The 19,778-nt window shown below is 38.6% G+C and overlaps 1 protein-coding gene across 1 annotated transcript in view; it reads left to right on the top strand.

Moving 5' to 3' along the window:
• ATRNL1 (attractin like 1) overlaps nt 1-19,778 on the top strand; it is a 507,305-nt gene that overhangs the window by 438,176 nt on the left and 49,351 nt on the right. The window contains exon 28 of the mRNA XM_061458665.1: nt 11,742-11,856. Coding sequence (XP_061314649.1) covers nt 11,742-11,856 — 115 coding nt within the window. The remainder of the gene's footprint in view (nt 1-11,741; nt 11,857-19,778) is intronic.

Raw genomic sequence — 19,778 nt, 5'->3', positions numbered from 1 at the left:
CATAAAATTAGGGGAAAAGAAATCATTTGGTTAGATAAGAAAGATGTGTAAGATGGAGTATAAAGCTTAATGGAATGCAAGGATTTGAAGCAAAATCCAATGAAAAGTTCACAACTGAATTTTCAAGGAAACTCTTTAAAAATGTGGTCAATCTACTGTGAAAATTCAAGCATCACCACTGCTGCTTAATTTTATTTAGGAATTAATATATCAAATATTTCAATATTTTAATGAAAATTTCAAATGAGAACTTTTCCTGAAGCAAAATAACAAGCTTTTCATGCAGTAACGATGGGGACTACAGAATTCCATATGAATAATGAATTTGGTTGTTGCTGACTGCGTACCGCCTTGCTGAAGAATCATAGAATCATAGAATAATTAGAGTTGGAAAGGACCTTAAGATCATCTAGTTCTAACCCCTCTGCCGTGAAAATATAAAATTGTTTTATAAAACTATAAAATAACGAGAAGCTCCTGCTGTGCCCTACGAAACACATGTGGAACAGAAGTGTAAGCTGAGCTGGACTACTCTTCTTCAGTTAGCAGTGCTCAAGGGGCTAAGTAAACTTGGAATACGGTACTTCCTAAGCAAGTAACACTTACTTTCCATGTAAGTGGGACTCAGGAATTGCAAATTAAGCAAATACTTTATACAGTAGATCTTTGCTGGTTTAGTAAAAATGATGCAGATTTTTTAATATTTTGAAGGAGCAGTCTTTTTCCTATTTTTTATATTTAAAAAGTGCCTCAAAAAATAATCCGTCAGTTATATTAAGCTAACATGAGTAACATGTAGAAATAATTTCATTCATGCGAGTAATCCTGTTTGCTTTAATGCAACAGTTTCTCCAAGCACTCATTCTCATATGTCTAATTATTTGTCAGATTAGATCCTGTGTAAGCTTTATATTTTGTGCATTTTCAGTGAAGTTCTTAATATGTTTATGGCCACTGTAAGTACTAAGTCTTGATGGGGAGCATCTTGGCTAGCAACATCAAGTGATAATACTCAGAGTTTATTTGCAGGATTTTTCAAGGACACCATTAAGAAATTATTAATACAGTGTCAGATCTACAGCTGGTATAAATCAGCATATTCTGCTGTTACTTGAGTGTTGTGCTGATTTAGGCAGCTGAGGATTATCTCAGATATGTGAGATTTCAATTAATTCATAAGATTCTAATGAAAAACTGTAACTGATTATGCTTTCAAATTGGTGAATGGGCAGAGTAGGTGGCGGGTGTCCTCGAGAGAGGAAAGTGAGGGATGTATCTTGCAGCACTTTAAAAGGGTCTGGTTTGTGCTTTCACAAGCCTGCCAGCTTGCCCTCTCCCTTTCCACCTTGCTGGCAGCAACTGCTGCCAAAACTGCTAGTCAGTTTAACACATGCTGCTGCTACTACTACGTAACACAGCAAAACTGGGTTCCCTTTTGCTGCCACTTTTTCCTTGGGATAGAGAAGTCTTCTATTGTTTCTTCCTGCTGCTGGAGCAGCTATGATCTGATCCGCAGTATCCACGCACAGTCACTAGGATGAAAACTTTATAGACATACAAATCTTAAACAGGGATAATTTGTTTCAGAATGTTTTTGGCTATGGTGTACGCATTTTACAGCTGCCCAAGGACAAATCTTGTCCTTGGCAAGGAAATAAAAATAAAAGCTATGTCATGCTTTCAGACATTTGGTCCGTGTCCTCCCTACATTCAGTAGGCTGTGATCTGTGTAAGTTGTCATGATAGAAAGTAATTTGTTATTCGGGTGCCATTAGCATTTTTTCCCTGCATTAAGAATATTGCCAAGTTTGCACTTTAATCCCTTCTGCTGACAGCTAGTTTTCACAATATGTGTCTTGATTTAGTTCTCTTTTTTTTATTACTATGATTCCAGGTATAAATGATTTAATTTATCCTTCGCTAGGCATCCTGCATGTGTCCGGGAGGTTACAAAAGAACTTTAAAAGTTATTGCTGACAAAAAGTTCACTAAAAGTGTATTTTGGATGACATATGGTGTACTCTTATTTTCTTTCCAATTTTGCAAGAAATGGAATGTATTTAGCATTTTTGCAAGAAACGCAAAATACAGCATAATGATTTCAGGACACTTGCCTTTTCTAACCCTCAAGTCTGGCATAGTTCTGCTATATAATAATCAAACCTGATCATTAATGACTCCAGAGTGCCGCAGAGCTCCAGGAATGAGAACTGTGGTCACAAAAGGCACCTGCTGCTCAGAACTTTTGACTTGTCTGCGATGCATTGACACAGTGACAGATTGAAATTTTATGATCCACCCCTAGCAAAGGGCAGTCCAGGTTTATCCTCCTCATGGGCTCTTCACAAATCTGCAGCTGACTCAGTCTGCTAGTTCCCAATGAAAGTATGCTGTATGTGCCCATCTTGGCTCAGTATCCCCCTGCCTGCCACCACAGCCACCCTGGTTAGCCTGCGAGTTAGGCAGAATTGAAACTGCACCTCTTCATCTTTCCCGCTCTGAAAAGTTCTTCATGGCTCTGGAGGGACCATTTGCTCTTCTGCCAGGCAGTCTGGGGTAGAGTTAACCCACTGGGAATGATGATCTGATTCTGATAAGTTCAGAAATTGATGGACTATCAGTGAGTTGTCACCTGTGAAATACGAGTTTTCATAGACAAGCCTTTAAGGTTTAATTGTGAAGGAATAACAGAATTCTCTGTTTCTTGTTTCTCATCCTTGAAGATCCAACTGATATACCCACCTGGGAGACAAACACCCATTAGCATCACCCTGCACAGCACCGCTTTTACTTTGGAGAATTTGAAATGGCAGTAGGAAGAATTTACGGGAAAGTATCTGGGAATATGTGATACTTGGTATATGCCACAGACAGAGGGCCTCAGGTGCTTTTCCCAACGGGATCTAGCTAGCTGCTGCCAAGGCAAATTTCTTTTCACAAAGATGCTAGCATTGCCAGCCTTTAATCAGACTCATACAGCTTAATAGGGGAATGTTCTGGAGGCTCTTGAGGATATCTTTGGCAGTACTCCAGTACAACTACTACACACACCATCCGTTGTGAGTTATGTTCTATATTTTCCAGATTAACCTGAAATTACTCCTATTAGCAGTCAAGATGTAATAGTAAAGTAAAACCAACTTTATTTACCAGTATGAAGAGAGAGAATGCTGCAGACATGCAGGAAGAAAAAATGCAAAGGGCCTTACAGCTCCCTGGTATTTTGATTTCAGTGACTCATGTTCTCTTCAGCCACTTGTGAAAGTCAAGGAAACTGCAGGATGGTTCACACTAGTGTCACAGTTCAGCAACCCCTAGGCAGTAGGATGAAAGCTGAGTAGGGAACTTGACTAGGAGTTCTTTCTGGAAACCCCATTGAAAATAAGTGTGTCTGCAGGTGTTTCTTGTAGCTTTGTCTTAATAAATCAGTTTTAATCAGGGTATCAATTTATAACTCTCTTGCTAATGAAATGCTGTATGAAATACTATTAGGTTTTGAAACAAAGTCTCTTACTAGATTAACTGAGAGTAACTCTGTTGCAGATATAGTTCTTATAATAAAAATATGGCTCTTCTGAGCATAAATGCTTTCAGATTCATACATAAATTTAACATCCGCACATAACCTTTGATAACTAACAACCACATTCTACTCAGAAAAGCCTGCAAAAAGGAATACAGTCTATCACTGCGTATTGATGCAGTAGGGATAGATAAGACAATAAATTGAAGGTTAACAATGCGGTTTGCTCACTGGGGCTGTAATCACAGCTTGGTAACCATAATGCGTTCTTCTTATTGTTAATTCCCACTGTTTTTCTTACGGAAAATAATGTATCAATATACTCTAAGATTTCCATTGCCAATTTGAAACAAGGAAATTAAGTTAAGAGAGATTTATATTCTGCAAAAGCAAGGGGGCAAAATATGCCTGGAAAGATAATTTGCTATTAAAAAAAATCTCTAACGAGTGTTAGTATAATTTTGGTCATGTTTCATTTTATTACCAATAAATCTGTTGATCTCAGCTCCACTAGACACCATAGAAGTTTTCAGGGAAAACTGGTTCATTCCAAAGGTCAAGTACAGTTGGTAGAGTCCTCCTGGTAATTCAGTGCTGGCTGGATACTCAGTCGCAGAAGGAAGGCAGTTACCTCAAGTCTCTTTTGGTGCAAGTGGAAGAATTGTAAGGTATTCCAAAGTGTTCTCCAGCTTTTACTGCTGTAGGTAACATGGTGATGCTCCTCACATGGGTTAGTGGGACCTTTTTAACCGAAGTTAGAAATCTTTGCCTGAGAAACCCTCAAGCAAAAGAAGGAGCAGTGTAGAAGTCCAAAGTGTTGAGGACACTCAGGCTCTGGGCTATTCTTGTAGGTTTAAATGAAGTAAAGCTTTCCACTCACTAACCTCAGGAGAGGAAGTTTACAGGATGGATTAAATGAAAATCTTTAGTGGATGCTTATAATTTCACTGGAACCCTAGGGTTGTATGGAGAACTGCTGTTTCCTATGCCAGCCGCAAAGCAATGTTCAGAACTCCAGCCTAGCTTTTTTATTTTCTTGTGGTATTTCCTTAAAGGATATTTCTCCAGACACACAAATGATGTTTGGTGAAAGCTTTTTTGTCTCTTGCACTGTCATTAAGGCTTGTTACTCACGGAGTAAATCTGTAGAAAATTATCAAAACTTTTGGACTGGTGGGAAGTTCATGCTCAAAAGTATGTTAAAGTGTTAGTTAATGTGTACCCACGTTTAGAATAGTAATGCAATGTAGTGCCGATACCCTAAGAAAACAGCGGTACTGATAGTCTTTATTTCTGTCTGAGGCACTGCCTTATTTTCAATGCTCTGGAAGAAGTGCCAGGTTATCCTTAGGGCAGCAGGAGGTGCTGTGAAAGCGGTGGGTTCCTGCTGGGAGGAGCAAACAGCATTTTCTTCATTCCCCTGACAGTACTGTTGGTATTGATTCCCTTGACAAATGACCATAAAGAAAATAGGATGGATATAGGATGGAGGTTGGCTACAGTGGGAATCTCCCATGTCCGTGGCAGGATAGCTGCCATTGGGGTATTTGAAGTTTCTTCATCAAAATGGCTAAAAGTCCCCGCCAAATGACATCGATGGATTCTGTGAATTTGAGAGGGTGAATTTTCTTTTGCTCCCTTGCACTGCTCAGAAGTCTGCCTTTACTGCACTGAAAATGGTCAGAGCAATCACAGAATTTTACTCTGCATCTGTTTCACTTCCAAGAAGCATTTAGTAAAAGCAGAAAGAGGAAAGCCAGGATTAATCCTCTTTCCATGAAGAACAGAGCTACTTCTGCTTTCACCTATGTTTTAAAAGAAAGTGGCCACAACCGTATTATACAAATCTAATTTTGTAAGCTGATTTTGGAAACAGCCGCTTAGATTGAGCTCTGCATCCAGAGGAGATGCAGGAATGGAAGTGAATGCCGAGTGGGTGTAAGAGAGACCAGGATGTGCTTGGGCAGATGGAGGAGAGCTTCAGCTATTGGGAAATTTTTAAGACTGAAACTAAGATTAACAGGGGTTTTGAGGCTCTTGAGTTTGCATGTAGGTATCTAAATTTGACCAAAATCCAACTTAGGTACTCAAGGGCGTTTCCAAATTGAGTCTTGTTTATCATGAGTAGATCAAGAAACTCAGAAAATAACCAAATGATTCAGGAGTAGAACGTGAAGCTGAGATAAAATGGTAGATGGGAGTACTTAGGATGTAACAGTCTAAATGTTGTTTGTTCCTTTTCTACATTCCTTGCCTTTTTAGAGGACACAGTCTTGTTTCTTTTTTTCCCCTTCTGAAGTCTAGAACATTGATCTCCAGAAAAGTGGCTATTTACATTTTGGATCTGGCACTAATCCTGCCACAAAAACACATTTGATTGTTTATTTGCCAAGCTGTCAAGCTTAGTTTATGTGGAATTCACCAGATTAACTCTGTTTTAATAATATGATTAAAAACTAACCTTAAAGTCACATCATTTATTATTAAAACAAAAAGTATAAGTCAAGCTATTTTTTAAAGAGGAAGAAAGGAAGTTTTATTTATAATGATTTCTTGTAAGTAGTACTAAGACCATTTAAGTTAGGAAACATTACAGTGATTAATGCATAGTTGTTTGCGTTTTAATACTTGATTTATATATCAGATCTGTATTTGTGCACACTGTCAAACTTCATTCTGTTCTTGTCAAAATACTTATTACTGCTGACAGGTGTAACATGCTCACATTAATCCTTAATTCCTTGATTCAATTTTCTAATTGCTTTTTTGGCATGAGTTTGGAGCCATTTAGTCTTCCGTGATGTATTTGTCTTATGATACAATAATGCACTTTTAAAAATTAGATGCACCTAACTCAGAATGCTGAACAAAAAATATGTGGAGATAGTACAGAAAATCCGAAGTTTTATAGCACTTCTTCTAAGAGCGGTGTCTCACAGAACAGAAGATAGAGCCAAACACTTTACTCTTTCCATCTTCCCATTTCACAGTATTAAATGTTTTCATTGATAGATGAGAATTGATGCTGAAGTCTGTGTGTTTTTCCAAAGGAGATTGTGAACCTGTAGGGCAGAATCATAGAATGGTTTGAGTTGGAAAGGACCTTAAGATCATCTAGTTCCAACTGCTTGTCCCATTAGACAATGCTGCCCAAGGCTCTGCCCAACCTGGCCTTGCACGCTGCCAGGGATGGAACATTTGCCACTTCTATGGGCAAATGAGCCTGTTCCAGTGTCTCACCACTCTCGCAGTAAAGAATTTCTTCTTATACCTAACCTGAACTTCCCTGTTTAAGTTTGAACCTGCTGCCCCTAATGACTCTGCCCCTCCCTCTCCAGCATCCCTATGGGCCCCCTTCAGACACTGCAAGGCTGCTATGAGGTCTCCACGCAGCCTTCTCTTCTCCAGGCTGAACAGCCCCAACTTTCTCAGCCTGTCTTCATACGGGAGGTGCTCCAGTCCCTGATCATCCTCGTGGCCTCCTCTGGACTTGTTCCAACAGTTCCACGTCCTTTTTTATGTTGAGGACACCAGAACTGCACACAATACTCCAGGTGAGGTCTCACAAGAGCAGAGTAGAGGGGCAGGATCATCTCCTTTGACCTGCTGGTCACGCTCCTTTTGATGCAGCCCAGGATATGGTTGGCTTTCTGGGCTGTGAGCACACACTGCTGGGTCGTGTTGAGCTTCTCATCAGCCAGCAGCCCTTCTCCTCAGGGCTGCTCTGAATGACTTCTTTGCCCAGCCTGCAGCAGTGCTTGGTGTTGCCCCAGCCCAGGTGCAGGACTTTGCATTTTGCTGTGTTGAACTTCATGAGGCTGGCAACGTTCCACCTCACAAGCATGTCAGAGTCCCTCTGGATGTCATCCCTTCCCTCCAGCATATCAACTGAACCAAATAGCTTAGATCCATGAACATCCCCTTAGTCATTGTTGTGCTCTCCTGCTCTTCTCACCTCTTCAGCTGCTGCCTGCTGTTGCCCATTCTGCCCCCAAAGGTGACAGAATACACTTCCCAGCTTCTTCTTGGTCTGGACTGTTAAAGCTGCTCATTTGTGTTATTCCTAAACAGCCAAATAACACTTTGCAAGATTTGCTGGGGTTTTCAATGCTTAATAAAAATCAAACCTGTTTTGTTACTTTCTTGTCATTATAAAGCAGATGTGCTAAGTTACTTAGAAAGGAATATGTTTAATACAGGTATAATGGCATAAACTGACATACGTTTTTATGCCAGTAATGGCAGCATTGCCATCTGTCCTTTGTAAAGGGAAAAAAAATCTAGCCAAAATTTATTCCTTATGGAAGCAGATCAAGGGTGAGCAAAGAATCTTCTCAAAGCTCAGCAATTCCTCACAAACTCACCCATGCAGCGGGACTTCAGCTAGGTCTTTGTAGGATTATCAGAAAAAGAATCTGGAGAATGGAGAACCTTCTCTCTGATAGAAATCTAGGACATCAGGAAGATGACTTCTGATATTTGTTTTCTGTGAGTATATGACTGCACATTGAAATTGTGGATAAAACCCTCTTCCTCTCCCTCCCTTCCCCTCTCTCTCATTCGGTTTTATTCCTTACCCTCTCCACTTATTTCTTCTTTTTACACCCGCTGACTTACTCCGCTTTTCTTACTTTCAATAGAACCATATGCTCTTTCACCCTTTTATTCCTTTGTGGTTTTCTTCCGCTTTACTTTTCACCTTCCCAGGTGACATACCTCCTTCTGTCATGCTGTGAGCAAGAAAGGGAATATAAAAGTAAAATGGTGTTAAATAAATATTTGTTTATTCTGCCCTCCACTGATAGAGTTTTATTAACTCTGTGATTGTCGTTTGTGGTTTTTGGCAAAAACATATGTCACTTTCTGTACAGGGGGAAAAAAAAGGTAATTCTAGCAAGGAAATCCTGGTAGCTAAGTGCTGTAGGCAAACAAACACGTGCCTTATCTCTTCCAGGAAAACTGTGGAAAACGCATGATAAATGGCACATTTCACAGAACATGTTTATGTCACTGTGAAATAACTTTGATTCATGGTTATGTATTTATCTTTAAACAACTGACAAACCTTAGGTTATCTAAATTATTATCATTTGCTCTATGCTTCTTTGGGTTTTTGCTAGTAAATCTGAATGATGTGAGGTAAGATAAGACATCTGGTTTATCAGTCATAACGTTCCATAAAGAACAAGTAGGCACAAACACAAAATTCTCACTGTATTTGAGTTTTGGATGAAGTCCTCTGAAAAAATGTTTGTCAGAAATCATATCCTCCAATTGTGTTGAAAAGCATTATTGTAAACTTCAAATAGAAAAGGACGGGGCCTGTTAATGAATGGTTTTATATTGCACATCAATAAAAATATTATCATTTTGATTTATAATAATTACTCACCAAATTAAAAGATGTAATGATAAATCTGTTCCTTTCAGTTGTGTGTCCACATAAACCATATTCTGAATTACATTTTAAAATGAAGATTTCATTTTTGTCTGCATTTTCAAATAGAAAGGAATCATTTTATTTGCTGTTGTGACAAACCACAAAAGATAACTTAAATGCTCTATTGTTTCCATTAGTATTACCAACTATATTAACTGTAAATGTCATGCATGGATTCCGGTGCTGTTGTTCTAGTATGTAGTGGAAGATGGCCCATTTGTAAAATCTATTTGTTATATTAGCGAGTGCATGGGGGTCACTGCCTAGCCACCTCCCTGGTTTATAGCACTCTGTCCATCGAGCTCTGCTCACAGCTTCTGCAGCAGGAACTTCCCTAGGCCTGGAAAGTCTGTTTTGCACTGAAGATGCCAGTGCACAGTGAAGAGGGAAGCATGAGATTGAAGTGAGATGAACTTAGCTGGCATGGAGCTGTATCCCTGCCTTGATGGTTGAGGAGGGAGATAACAGGTAGAAGTACTGGAATGACAGGGCACAAATTCAGGTCCAAGGAGAGGTGTGATATGAGTGTATGACAGTTAGGAAATCTTGGATTTTGACAGCTGAAAGAGCAACAGGAGCGAATGAAAGCATGTAATAGTGGGAGAAGCAGAGAAACTACGCCAGGTTTCTGTCAGTACTGTTTTATATTGTATTACTATATGCCTATGCTTATCTGATTAGATTTAAACAGCCCAGGGCACAGACTACCTGCTAATCTGAACGATCCCATCAAGACCTTTTCCTATATTAAATTTTATGATCTGAAGAGTTACCATTATTTTTCTATGTTGTTTTTTTTCTACATTTGCCTTCAATATGCATAAGTCAAAGGATTTTTAATAAGATCTTTTTCCCCACACCTTTCGCTTTCTTTTCCAGTAATCCACTGGTACTACTTTTGTAGTACTGCATGTGCAACCACTGCTGTTAATGTTATTAAGGTTTTGTTCTGGTTTTCATCTCTTCTGCATTGCTTTTAATAGAGTCATGTCATCCAGCAATGCCTGTCTAAATGTTTTATTGACAGTAGATCTGTGGAAGTCAACAGATATACACCAGTTTACACAAGTTCAGAACCTGGTCTCTTCATCTGTTCCTTTGGTGAACATTAAGCCAATATGTTAAAAAAATATATATGATTATTAAGTGCTACAAGTCCAGTGCACTCTGCTTACAAAATATATCTTATGTTGGGGTTTTTTTGAAGTTGGATGGTTTTGGTTTTAGCTGAAGCTTTTAAGGTTTTGCTCTTCTGTTTCATTTTTTGGGGAAGATTTTAGTGAACAGTTGTCACTGATCATTTTAAATTTAAATTTAAATTAGATGGCATTCCTCTCCCAAGTTATTTTAATGCTATCACCTCAAATGAATTGACAGAAATGCCTTTCAAATATGACCATGAAGTAAAAAGAAGGTATATTTATCTATTGCTCAATTTATTGCTGTATTCTGTTTCCTTATCTTCACTGAGCAGTAATAAATGTTGGTTACTTGGAGGTAGAAAAATAGAAAATGATAATTGCTTTACATGATGGAAGTGCCTTTGTTTTCTTTATATCTAGTACTTTGCAGTGTATTTAATACACTTGGCTAAAATATCATTTTTCTTAGTACACTTGAGTCAGTTGACATTTATATGTACATTGAATTTTGCATGTAAATGGAAAGTTTTATGGCTTTGAATTTTGAATCAAAACATCAGACTCATATTTTGCCTTGGAACATGACAGACATTCTAAAAATTTACAAAACCAGAAAAGAAATGAATGCTTCTGTGGAGTTTGACCTGATGTTTTAGAAATATCTTTAGCTCTTGACTAAATTTTTAAGCTATCAAAAATGAAATGAAATGGCTATCTCTTAGTGAGCACAAATCATGGAAACATGGAAATATGGAAATATTTTAAATTGTTATATTAGAACTTACTATTCATGGATCTTTAGACTGCTTTGATTTCTTCCAGCTTCTAGTATCCTCAGTCTTGATAACTTCAGAACAATATGGCAGCAACCATTTAGTCAAAAGCTGACTGCAAATTAAAAGATCTGTATAGCTAATAAGAGAGATGCTTGATAACAGCACGTACCTCCATCAGCAAAACCACTGTTATCAAAGCTTTATATAAGACAAAAAAATATGATAATTGCATTGTCAACATTTTCAGAGCATTTCTAAGTTTATTTAAATGCAAACAGTGGACCTGCTTTCTGTGCATGCCAAAGAAAAATCAGGAAGTTCCTGCCTCAAAGAAATCTGTTTGCTAGGAGAGATAGAGAGAAGGCAGACTTACTGGTCTGAGAAACTCAAGAAGGATTTTTTATCTTTATATATTTGTATGTAATATAGTTTTTCTCTCATTTTATGGCTTGGATATTAGGAGGCCTAGGTCATGGAGGCTGTAAGTAAGATTATTTCACATGGGTACTTAGTAGAATAGAGGAAATTCTAATACTCACAGATACTGGTGTGTTTACCAAAAGGTTTTGCTGTTTTCTAAGCTTTGAGAAGTTGGTATCACTACATTTAGTGAGCTATAAAATCAAGTATAATTTTATTGTCTTTAAGTTCATTTAATTTTTTCTGTTTGGTTAAATTTGCAGTGTGGGCTGTTAAAGCCCATTTTTTAGTCAATTAACATGGGTAGAACAATCTGTTTAAATGCCAAGAAATAACTGGGAAAAATATCTTCCCTACTGTTGCAGTGAACCTTAAAATAAATTAAACAAGTAAAAGTGTGATGAAAATCTTAATGATACATTGGTATTTTCCTTTTTCAGGGTGCTCCCAAACCAATTGCCATTGAGCCATGTTCAGGAAACAGGGCTGCTGTCCTCACGGTATTCTTATGTCTGCCCAGAGGATCATCAGGAGTCCCACCCCCTGGTCAGTCAGGTAAGGCTCATGTTGGTGAGCATCATGTCTGTCCTCGTTCAGTGCACAACTGCACCCACACAGGTCCAAAATACTGGCAAGGCAGATGAATGCAAGTACAAATGGGTGAGTTTAGGACCAATGCTTAATGAGGAATTTTTGTTTGAAATTTGGTATGGTAACCCAAATAAAAAGCCCAGTGATCAAACTAGGCTGGTGTACCATGGTTTATCTCGTTAGGACAACATGTGTGCATACCAATATGCTTCAACATTGTCTTTCAGGGAAAAAAAAATCATATTCCTGTGTAACATTATCTAGGTGTTCCTGCTCCGGCAGGGGGATTGGACTAGATGATCTTTCGAGGTCCCTTCCAATCTCTAACATACTGTGATATGCTGGCCACTCCTATGGTTTCAGTTCAAGCTGCTATAAATACAGCTATATAGGGAATACCCATGAGTATTCTCGTTCCAGAATGATGTTTAGTGCGCTAACTTCTACTCAAGTTCCTTTGCACCATGGATCCCAATATTGTGCTGCTCAAGATTCAGTTATAGTATTAATATTTTCCATAATGCCTGTTGGATGAAACCGGGTATTGTGTGAGTGCTTCACTAGGAAGGTGTTCACTTTGAAAATGATCCCAGCTCATCTTAAAACAGCATTTGCATTATCTACCTTATCTGATCTATGCTAGATCATTGTACAAAACCGTTGCAGCCATTCTTATAAAATATTTCCTAAACAGGAGGTACCTAAATACACTTTTAAAATCCTTTAAATAACTGCCTACAATGATATAATACAAAATGGTCATGACAACAAAATTTAGACAGTAATGTGGCACACCATAGATGACCACTTTACTCTTTCGGATTTCAGTGGAGTTGTTGGCAAAATAAACACCTTTGCAATGAATAGTATGTGCCCAAAATGCTCCTATAAACCAGAATGTATGCTTTAGGGCTAACTTTTATCATTAAGAGCCAAAAAGATATCCTTTTAACCTTCAGAATTCCATTTAAGAGATTAAAAAGTATTGAGTAATGATGAGGGCAAACACAGTTGACTTATGTTGGAAATAAGCTCAGCTGAGTGTTCTTTCTTCTTTTGGCCTGATGACTATCTGTTATTTATTTAGGGTTTTCAGTTCATTTCTGGGGGGGGAAGTTGTGTTATATTTTTTCCCTCCGAGTTCTGAGATGAGGACTTAGTTCTTAAAATGCTCTTTATGGCTTGGAATATAATTTTTGGAAGTGCTATGAAAATAAAAGTGTTAGTGATGCTTTGTCAAGTACATTTCCTGGAAGAAGTATATAAATGTAAGGGCTCTGAAGAGAGCAGTGAGGGAGGAAGGATGTTTAGCGTATTCCCTGTGCATGTTTTAAGGAAATGAAAAAGAAACGAAGGTGTTTATAGTCTTACGACAAGGAAAAACATTATGAAAGGAAATTAAAAGTAGTTGTTGAAAATGGAACTTAAAATGTGTTTTTTTTCTGTTATTTTCAAATTTATCTATGGTGTGCGTCTCAGCAGTAAAAATGTATTTATCTAGTTACTTCACAGTCAGCTTCTATTTATTATATACGGGGTTTTTTTTTAAAGTAATTGCTGTTCTTTGTTGTGTGTAAAACATGGAGAGAATGGGCTTTTTGAAACAGGAGTGGGGTTCAGCAGTACAGCAGATGTGTTATTTTGAATGTTTCTAAACCTGTGAAAAAATACACCTCTTTTTTACATATTATACCCTCCTGTTCTGCTCTGTCTTCTCAGTACTTTGCCTTCCATCAGCTTTGCAGGCATGTATTTCAAATGCTGTTCCTCCATTTGTTTTTATGGTCTTTGTCAGCCATTTAGTATTTAAAAATATCTAAGATTCTTAGTCCTACAACTTTCACTTTGTTCAAGGTCAAAAGCAAATGGGAAAGCTTGAGGTGTGCAATCATGCTGATTCAACCATTAGATTATATTGCTATAATCATTTTTTCTTGTGTGTAATGAATTTTGGTACTCATGGACTGCTTTCACTGTATGTAACCGTGCATAGTCTAGGCAGAAGCTGTTATGCAAGCTTGCTGGCATACCTGTAGCTCTACTAATTCACTTCATTCCTGTCCTGCAGCACTACCTGCTGCTTCTTCCCCGGGCTTCCTAGGAGCAGATGCTGTGAACTGTGCCAAGTTATCTGAAATGATGTGGAAGCTTTGTGCGGCAGACATATTTGCTATGTAGTTGGTTTCCTTTATGACCTAAGCTAGATTAAAACAACGATATTTAGGTGGATGGAAGTAGTGTGCTCAGTAATTATGTCTTGCCAAGTAATTTTAGAATCCTCTATTACTTGCATATTACCATTTTCAAGCTCATTGGGATAATTCTAGGATAAAACTGACAGTGTGTCAAACATATTTTTTTAGTGGTATGTCAATGATACTGATTCTCAGTTCACAATAAGAGACTGTGGGTTTCATTTCTTATATGTGTATATCTGAAACAGAAGAAGAAAATGCCTGTATTCTTCTGCAGTACATTTTCTACAAAATCAAGAAAGCTAATTCTTTCCACGAGTAACTAGTCTATGTTGCACTGGAGTTGTTAGTTATATCCCTATGTTTTTAAGACCTGAATTTGATGAAAAGTGAGTATTGCATGTTCCCAAGGTTTACATTAAGAATCATCTTGCTGGAAAATATCTCTGAATATTAAAAGCCCAAACAACCCAAACGCTAATATAAAGGTTGCTCTTTCTGCAGCATATGTTCTATTCTTCACCTTTATCAGCAGCTGGAAGAAAAGTTGCAAATACAGATGGTGGGCTTTGGCCAAAGGCTATGCAAAGTGAAAACTTCTCTGGGAGAGACCATATGTCGCAGCAGAGATCTAGCGCTCTCTACTTCCTGCAAAAAATACTCAGAACTTTGCAGACTTGACAGTATCATTTAATTCTAAATGCTAATCCTGTAAATATACAAAACCCAGCTAGGTTGGCACAATAGAACTATTATGTGGTTAATGATATATTTTATACAGGCCATGTAGGTTCAGATGAAATACCGATTAAAAATGTATTTATTGCAAACAAAAAAGAAACACTATTCATTGTGACTCATGTTTTAAAGAGGGACTTTTTCAATGAAGGAGCAATTTCTAGAATTAAACATTCTGAGAACCTGGAAAATCAGTAAATGTTACCATCATAGTATGTTAGGTGTAGCACAGAAGACATTACATTTTCTTTTAGGTGTAAGTTTTGAAGAGGATCCTAATAATTCAGTTATATTTCTCTAGAGTAACAACTGTATTTAAATGAAATTTTGCTTGGATTAGAACAAAATTATGAATTATAATGATCAATGAAAAGCATTAAGGAAGTTTAGCAGTGATAAAAACTAAATGTCTCTATTTAGGATTGACAGAACATGTGGTTTCTTCATTCTTCACTTGTCTCATTGGCTGCATTGTACCTGGCTAGTCAGATCAAAATTCAAAGGTTAAAAAACCCAGCAATTCTCTGTACAATTTATGTGTAGATCAATTATCAACAGATGCATCGATGTATGTACATATCAGAAAAATCACTTGCTCAAGCACCTGTGGGCAGATGATGAGATAAAATAACATGTATGTCTTGCAGATTTTATGACACACTGGAAGCTAGAGATCATCTATTATTGCTGTAGTGTCTGACCCCATGCTTTAAATAGCTTAAACTCTTCTTAAATAAAAAGAGATCTAACATTTAGAACAGCTGCAACCAGATCTCTAGAAAGAACTGAATTATACATCTCAGAGGGCACTGAAAAAAATAAACTAGAAAAATAAAATAAAATAAAAAGGAACAAGATGTTACTATATAAATTACTTAATGAAGATAATGGTGCCAATGAGTTACCAGCGGTTGGAAAGACGAGGAATAACTTCTTCAAGGTCTTTATACAGCTCTGGTGATATACTGGGCAATACAAAAATTATAGCTTGGTAGTGTGATAAATCCTGTTAAAAGAACTGTGATCATGTCATCATTACTATTAAAGCCAACTGAATCCCACACTTTGAGTTATCAAGGTACTGTGCATCAAGTTTATAAAACCCCATTATGTTTGCATCGTTCTTGGCTAAAACCACTAAATGCTTTAAAGCACAAAGAGAAATGAGAATATTAGAACATTTCAAAATAATTCAGAATTAAGGGATGAAATTTCTGCATTATTTACAGGTTTTGTTACTTTCACACAGCATAAATTTAGTATCTGCCAAGTAGGTAAAGTGGTAGAGTAAAGGTAAAGGTACCTTTAGTCAGTAAAGGTACTTTGCTATTAAGACAGTGAGCTGAATGGTCTCTCAAGGTGTACATATATGAATGTTTCTCTGTTAAACCTCAGAGGATATCTAACGTCAGTATGGCTATGACTAGGTAAGGTGAATCTAACTGACTAGTTAAAAGTAGCACTTAGAAATTAAAATCAAGAATTACATAAAATATAGCAATTAATTGAACAACTTCAGTGGAAGTAATTTTGCAGTGGAAGGCTGCATGCAATAGTCTGATGCTACAAATATAAATGAAGATAGCAGCGTTTCATGTTCAGCAGTCCTGTACAAAAGTTAGCCTCTGATATACTTGGATCAAAACAGAATTCCATGTAATTCTGGACCCAGTGACTGTGGTGTTCAATCCTACTTAATCAGAAAGCTACAGTAAGATCACAGAATTGATAAAACTGTGCCATGTGCCTTCTCTATACTCACCATCGTAATGAATAACAGCTCATTAAGTTAAGGCCCAGTTAGAATTAGACTTAGCTAGAGGTATTAAAGATAACAGTAAGGGATTCTACAAGTACATAGCAAATAAAAAACAGACTATGGAGAACGTAGGCCCCCTCAGGAAGCTCTCGGGAGAACTGGCTACACAGGATTTGGAGAAGGCTGAGGTTCTGAATGACTTCTTTGCCTTGGTCTTCACCAAACCACCCAAGCCTTGGAAGGCAGATGCAGGGACTGTGAGAATGAAGACCTTGCACCCACTGTAGGAGAGGAACTGGTTCGAGACCATCTTAAAAATCTGAATGTGCACAAGTCCATGGGTCCTGATGAAATCCATCCACGGGTCCTGAAGGAGCTGGTGAATGAAGTTGGGAAGCTGCTGGCCATCATATTTGAGAAATCATGGCAGTCAGGTGAAGTTCCCGATGACTGGAAAAAGGGAAATATAACCCCCATTTTCAAGAAGGGGAAAATGGATGACCGAGGGAATTACAGACCAGTCAGTCTCACCTCTGTGCCTGGCAAAATCTTGGAGCAGATTCTCCTGGAAGGCATGCTAAGGCACATGAAAATCAACAAGGTGCTTGGTGACAGCCAGCATGGCTTCACTAAGGGGAAATCCTGCCTGACCAATTTGGTGGCCTTCTATGATGAGGCTACAGAACTGATGGACAGGGGTAGAGCAGTTGATGTCATCTACCTGGACTTGTGTAAAGCGTTCGACACTGTCCTACACGACATCCTTGGCTCTAAAGTGGAGCGACATCAATTTGATGGATGGACCACTCAGTGGATAAAGAACTGGCTGGATGGCTGCACGCAAAGAGTTGTGGTCAATGGCTCAATGTCCAGCTGGAGACCAGTAACGAGTGGTGTCCCTCAGGAATCGGTGTTGGGACCGGTCTTGTTTAACATCTTTGTCGCTGACATGGACAGTGGGATTGAGTGCACCCTCAGCAAGTTTGCCGATGACACCAAGCTGTGTGCTTCGGTTGATACCCTGGAGGGAAGGAATGCCATCCAGAGGGACCTCGACACGGTTGTGAGGTGGGCTGATGCCAACCTCATGAAGTTTAACCATGCCAAGTGCAAGGTCCTACAGCTGGGTCGGAGCAATCCCAGGCACAGCTACAGGTTGGACAGAGAAGAGATTCAGAGCAGCCCTGCGGAGAAGGACTTGGGGGTGTTGGTTGATGAGAAAATGAACATGGGCAGGCAGTATGCGCTTGCAGCCCAGAAAGCCAACTGTATCCTGGGCTGCATGAAAAGGAGCGTGACCAGCAGGTCGAAGGAGGTGATCCTGCCCCTCTACTCTGCTCTTGTGAGACCTCTGATGGCTGAGAAAGTTGGGGCTGTTCAGCCTGGAGAAGAGAAGGCTGCGTGGAGACCTCATAGCAGCCTTCCAGTATCTGAAGGGAGGCTATAGGGATGCTGGAGAACGACTCTTCATTAGGGACTGTAGTGATAGGACAAGGGGTAATGGGTTAAAACTTAAACAGAGGAAGTTTAGATTGGATTTAAGAAGGAAATTCTTTCCTGTTAGGTGGTGAGGCACTGGAATGGGTTGCCGAGGGAAGTTGTGAATGCTCCATCCCTGGCAGTGTTCAAGGCCAGGTTGGACGAGGTCTTGGGTGCTATGGCTTAGTGTGAGGTGTCCCTGCCCATGGCAGGGGCGTTGGAACTGGATGATGTTAAGGTCCTTTCCAACCCTAACTATTCTATGATCCTATTATTCTAAGTGTTCTACAAGACAGTTAGCTCTGGATGGGAGCTTTCAGTAACAAGGCTTTCTTGGTTCTATTTCTAATTTTATCTGATTAAAATACAAAGCCCAGTAATACATAAGATGCATATTAATATAAGTATGAAATAGTGAATATTTTTATCAAGTATTATATTTAATGATATTGCTGACTTGTTCTGACCCTGAAACAAAACCATAGCTAGGGTTTTTCATATGTAAAATAGGTTCATATGTGTACAAATCTCAGTATGCAGTGAAATAGTTGCAGACATACACCAGGGCAGGTGAGTCCCATGAATTTCTACCTGCTACAAACACATTCCTTGCTTAGTCCCTTCATACTTGTAAAATAACCCAATATAACGTCAGCAGGGCTAAAAGGAGTAAAGATTTTCTTGTAGAAAAATATTTAAGATGTTGATGAAAGTATACTGTAATTAATACACATAGAAGATGGTTGAATCTTTTACAGCCTTTTTACATGTTGGAGGGTATTTACTAAAGGAGTGAAAATACAGGATGAATTAATGAAAAAGTTGATAACTATAAGCTGAATTGTACAGGCCGATGTATGGAATACATGTTATTAAGAGCCCACATGTGCAAGCTGAAGGTTCTAGCATTTCTTATATACTCAAAGGGAAAAGACAAGGGAAATACAGGGGAAAAAAACTGAACCTAATTCTGCATCAGCAAGTGTATCCGTGTGCTTATTGAAAAGCTCCAGCCTCAGAGCAGCAGTAAGAGTGAAGACTCGAGAGTGAACTTCAGAGGCTCTTTTGCTAAGGACCACTTTAGCCCCTTGTCTTCTCAGACACACATATTCTGATACATTATTTCACCTCTTTGTAGACCTTTTCTTATACTCAGAAAGGGAGAAAATAGGGGGTTGGCAAGGTGGTGCTTGAGGCTTGCTTCTGCTTAGAGCAGAGGCTAGGTCAGATCATTAATCGTGTTTGTCCTTTGTGTGGTCTCTGTTCAAAGTGGAAAACAAGATCTGTATGTATGTTGTAATGTCAGGTAGCTAGTACAGGTAGCTAGTAGAGAGGAGTGCTGGCAAGGTATCTGTTTTGGAATAATGCTTACATCAAGTATATGTTTCATGCTATATAAAAAGGGGCCCTTGGCTATTCATAGTCTTGCACGCCGCATTTTGGAGGCATATATGGACTAATACCCACTGACAGAAAAACAGCCTTCAACTGTGCAAAAGGGGAACAGTGGAAGAGCTAAGATGTTAACCAAGAAAAGAGGTACGAAAGTTATATTAAAAAGGCTTTCTTTCTGTTGCTCCTTAGTTTAGAAGTAGGACTTCTAATTACTCATATATATAGCAGGCTTTAGTGAAGAAAGACCATGAATACTTAATGCTGGGAGGAAAAAAAAAGTGGGGGTAGGCATAGAAATGGGAAGATATTTGTAGCTGGTA

The sequence above is a fragment of the Pezoporus flaviventris genome, unplaced genomic scaffold (genome assembly GCF_033815535.1).
Source record: "Pezoporus flaviventris isolate CSIRO_AGI_PZ_B2104156 unplaced genomic scaffold, CSIRO_AGI_Pfla_v1 ptg000029l, whole genome shotgun sequence".
In the NCBI taxonomy this organism is placed as follows: domain Eukaryota; kingdom Metazoa; phylum Chordata; class Aves; order Psittaciformes; family Psittacidae; genus Pezoporus; species Pezoporus flaviventris.
Note: the sequence above shows the minus strand (reverse complement) of the source record. Positions and strands in the feature narration are given on the sequence as shown.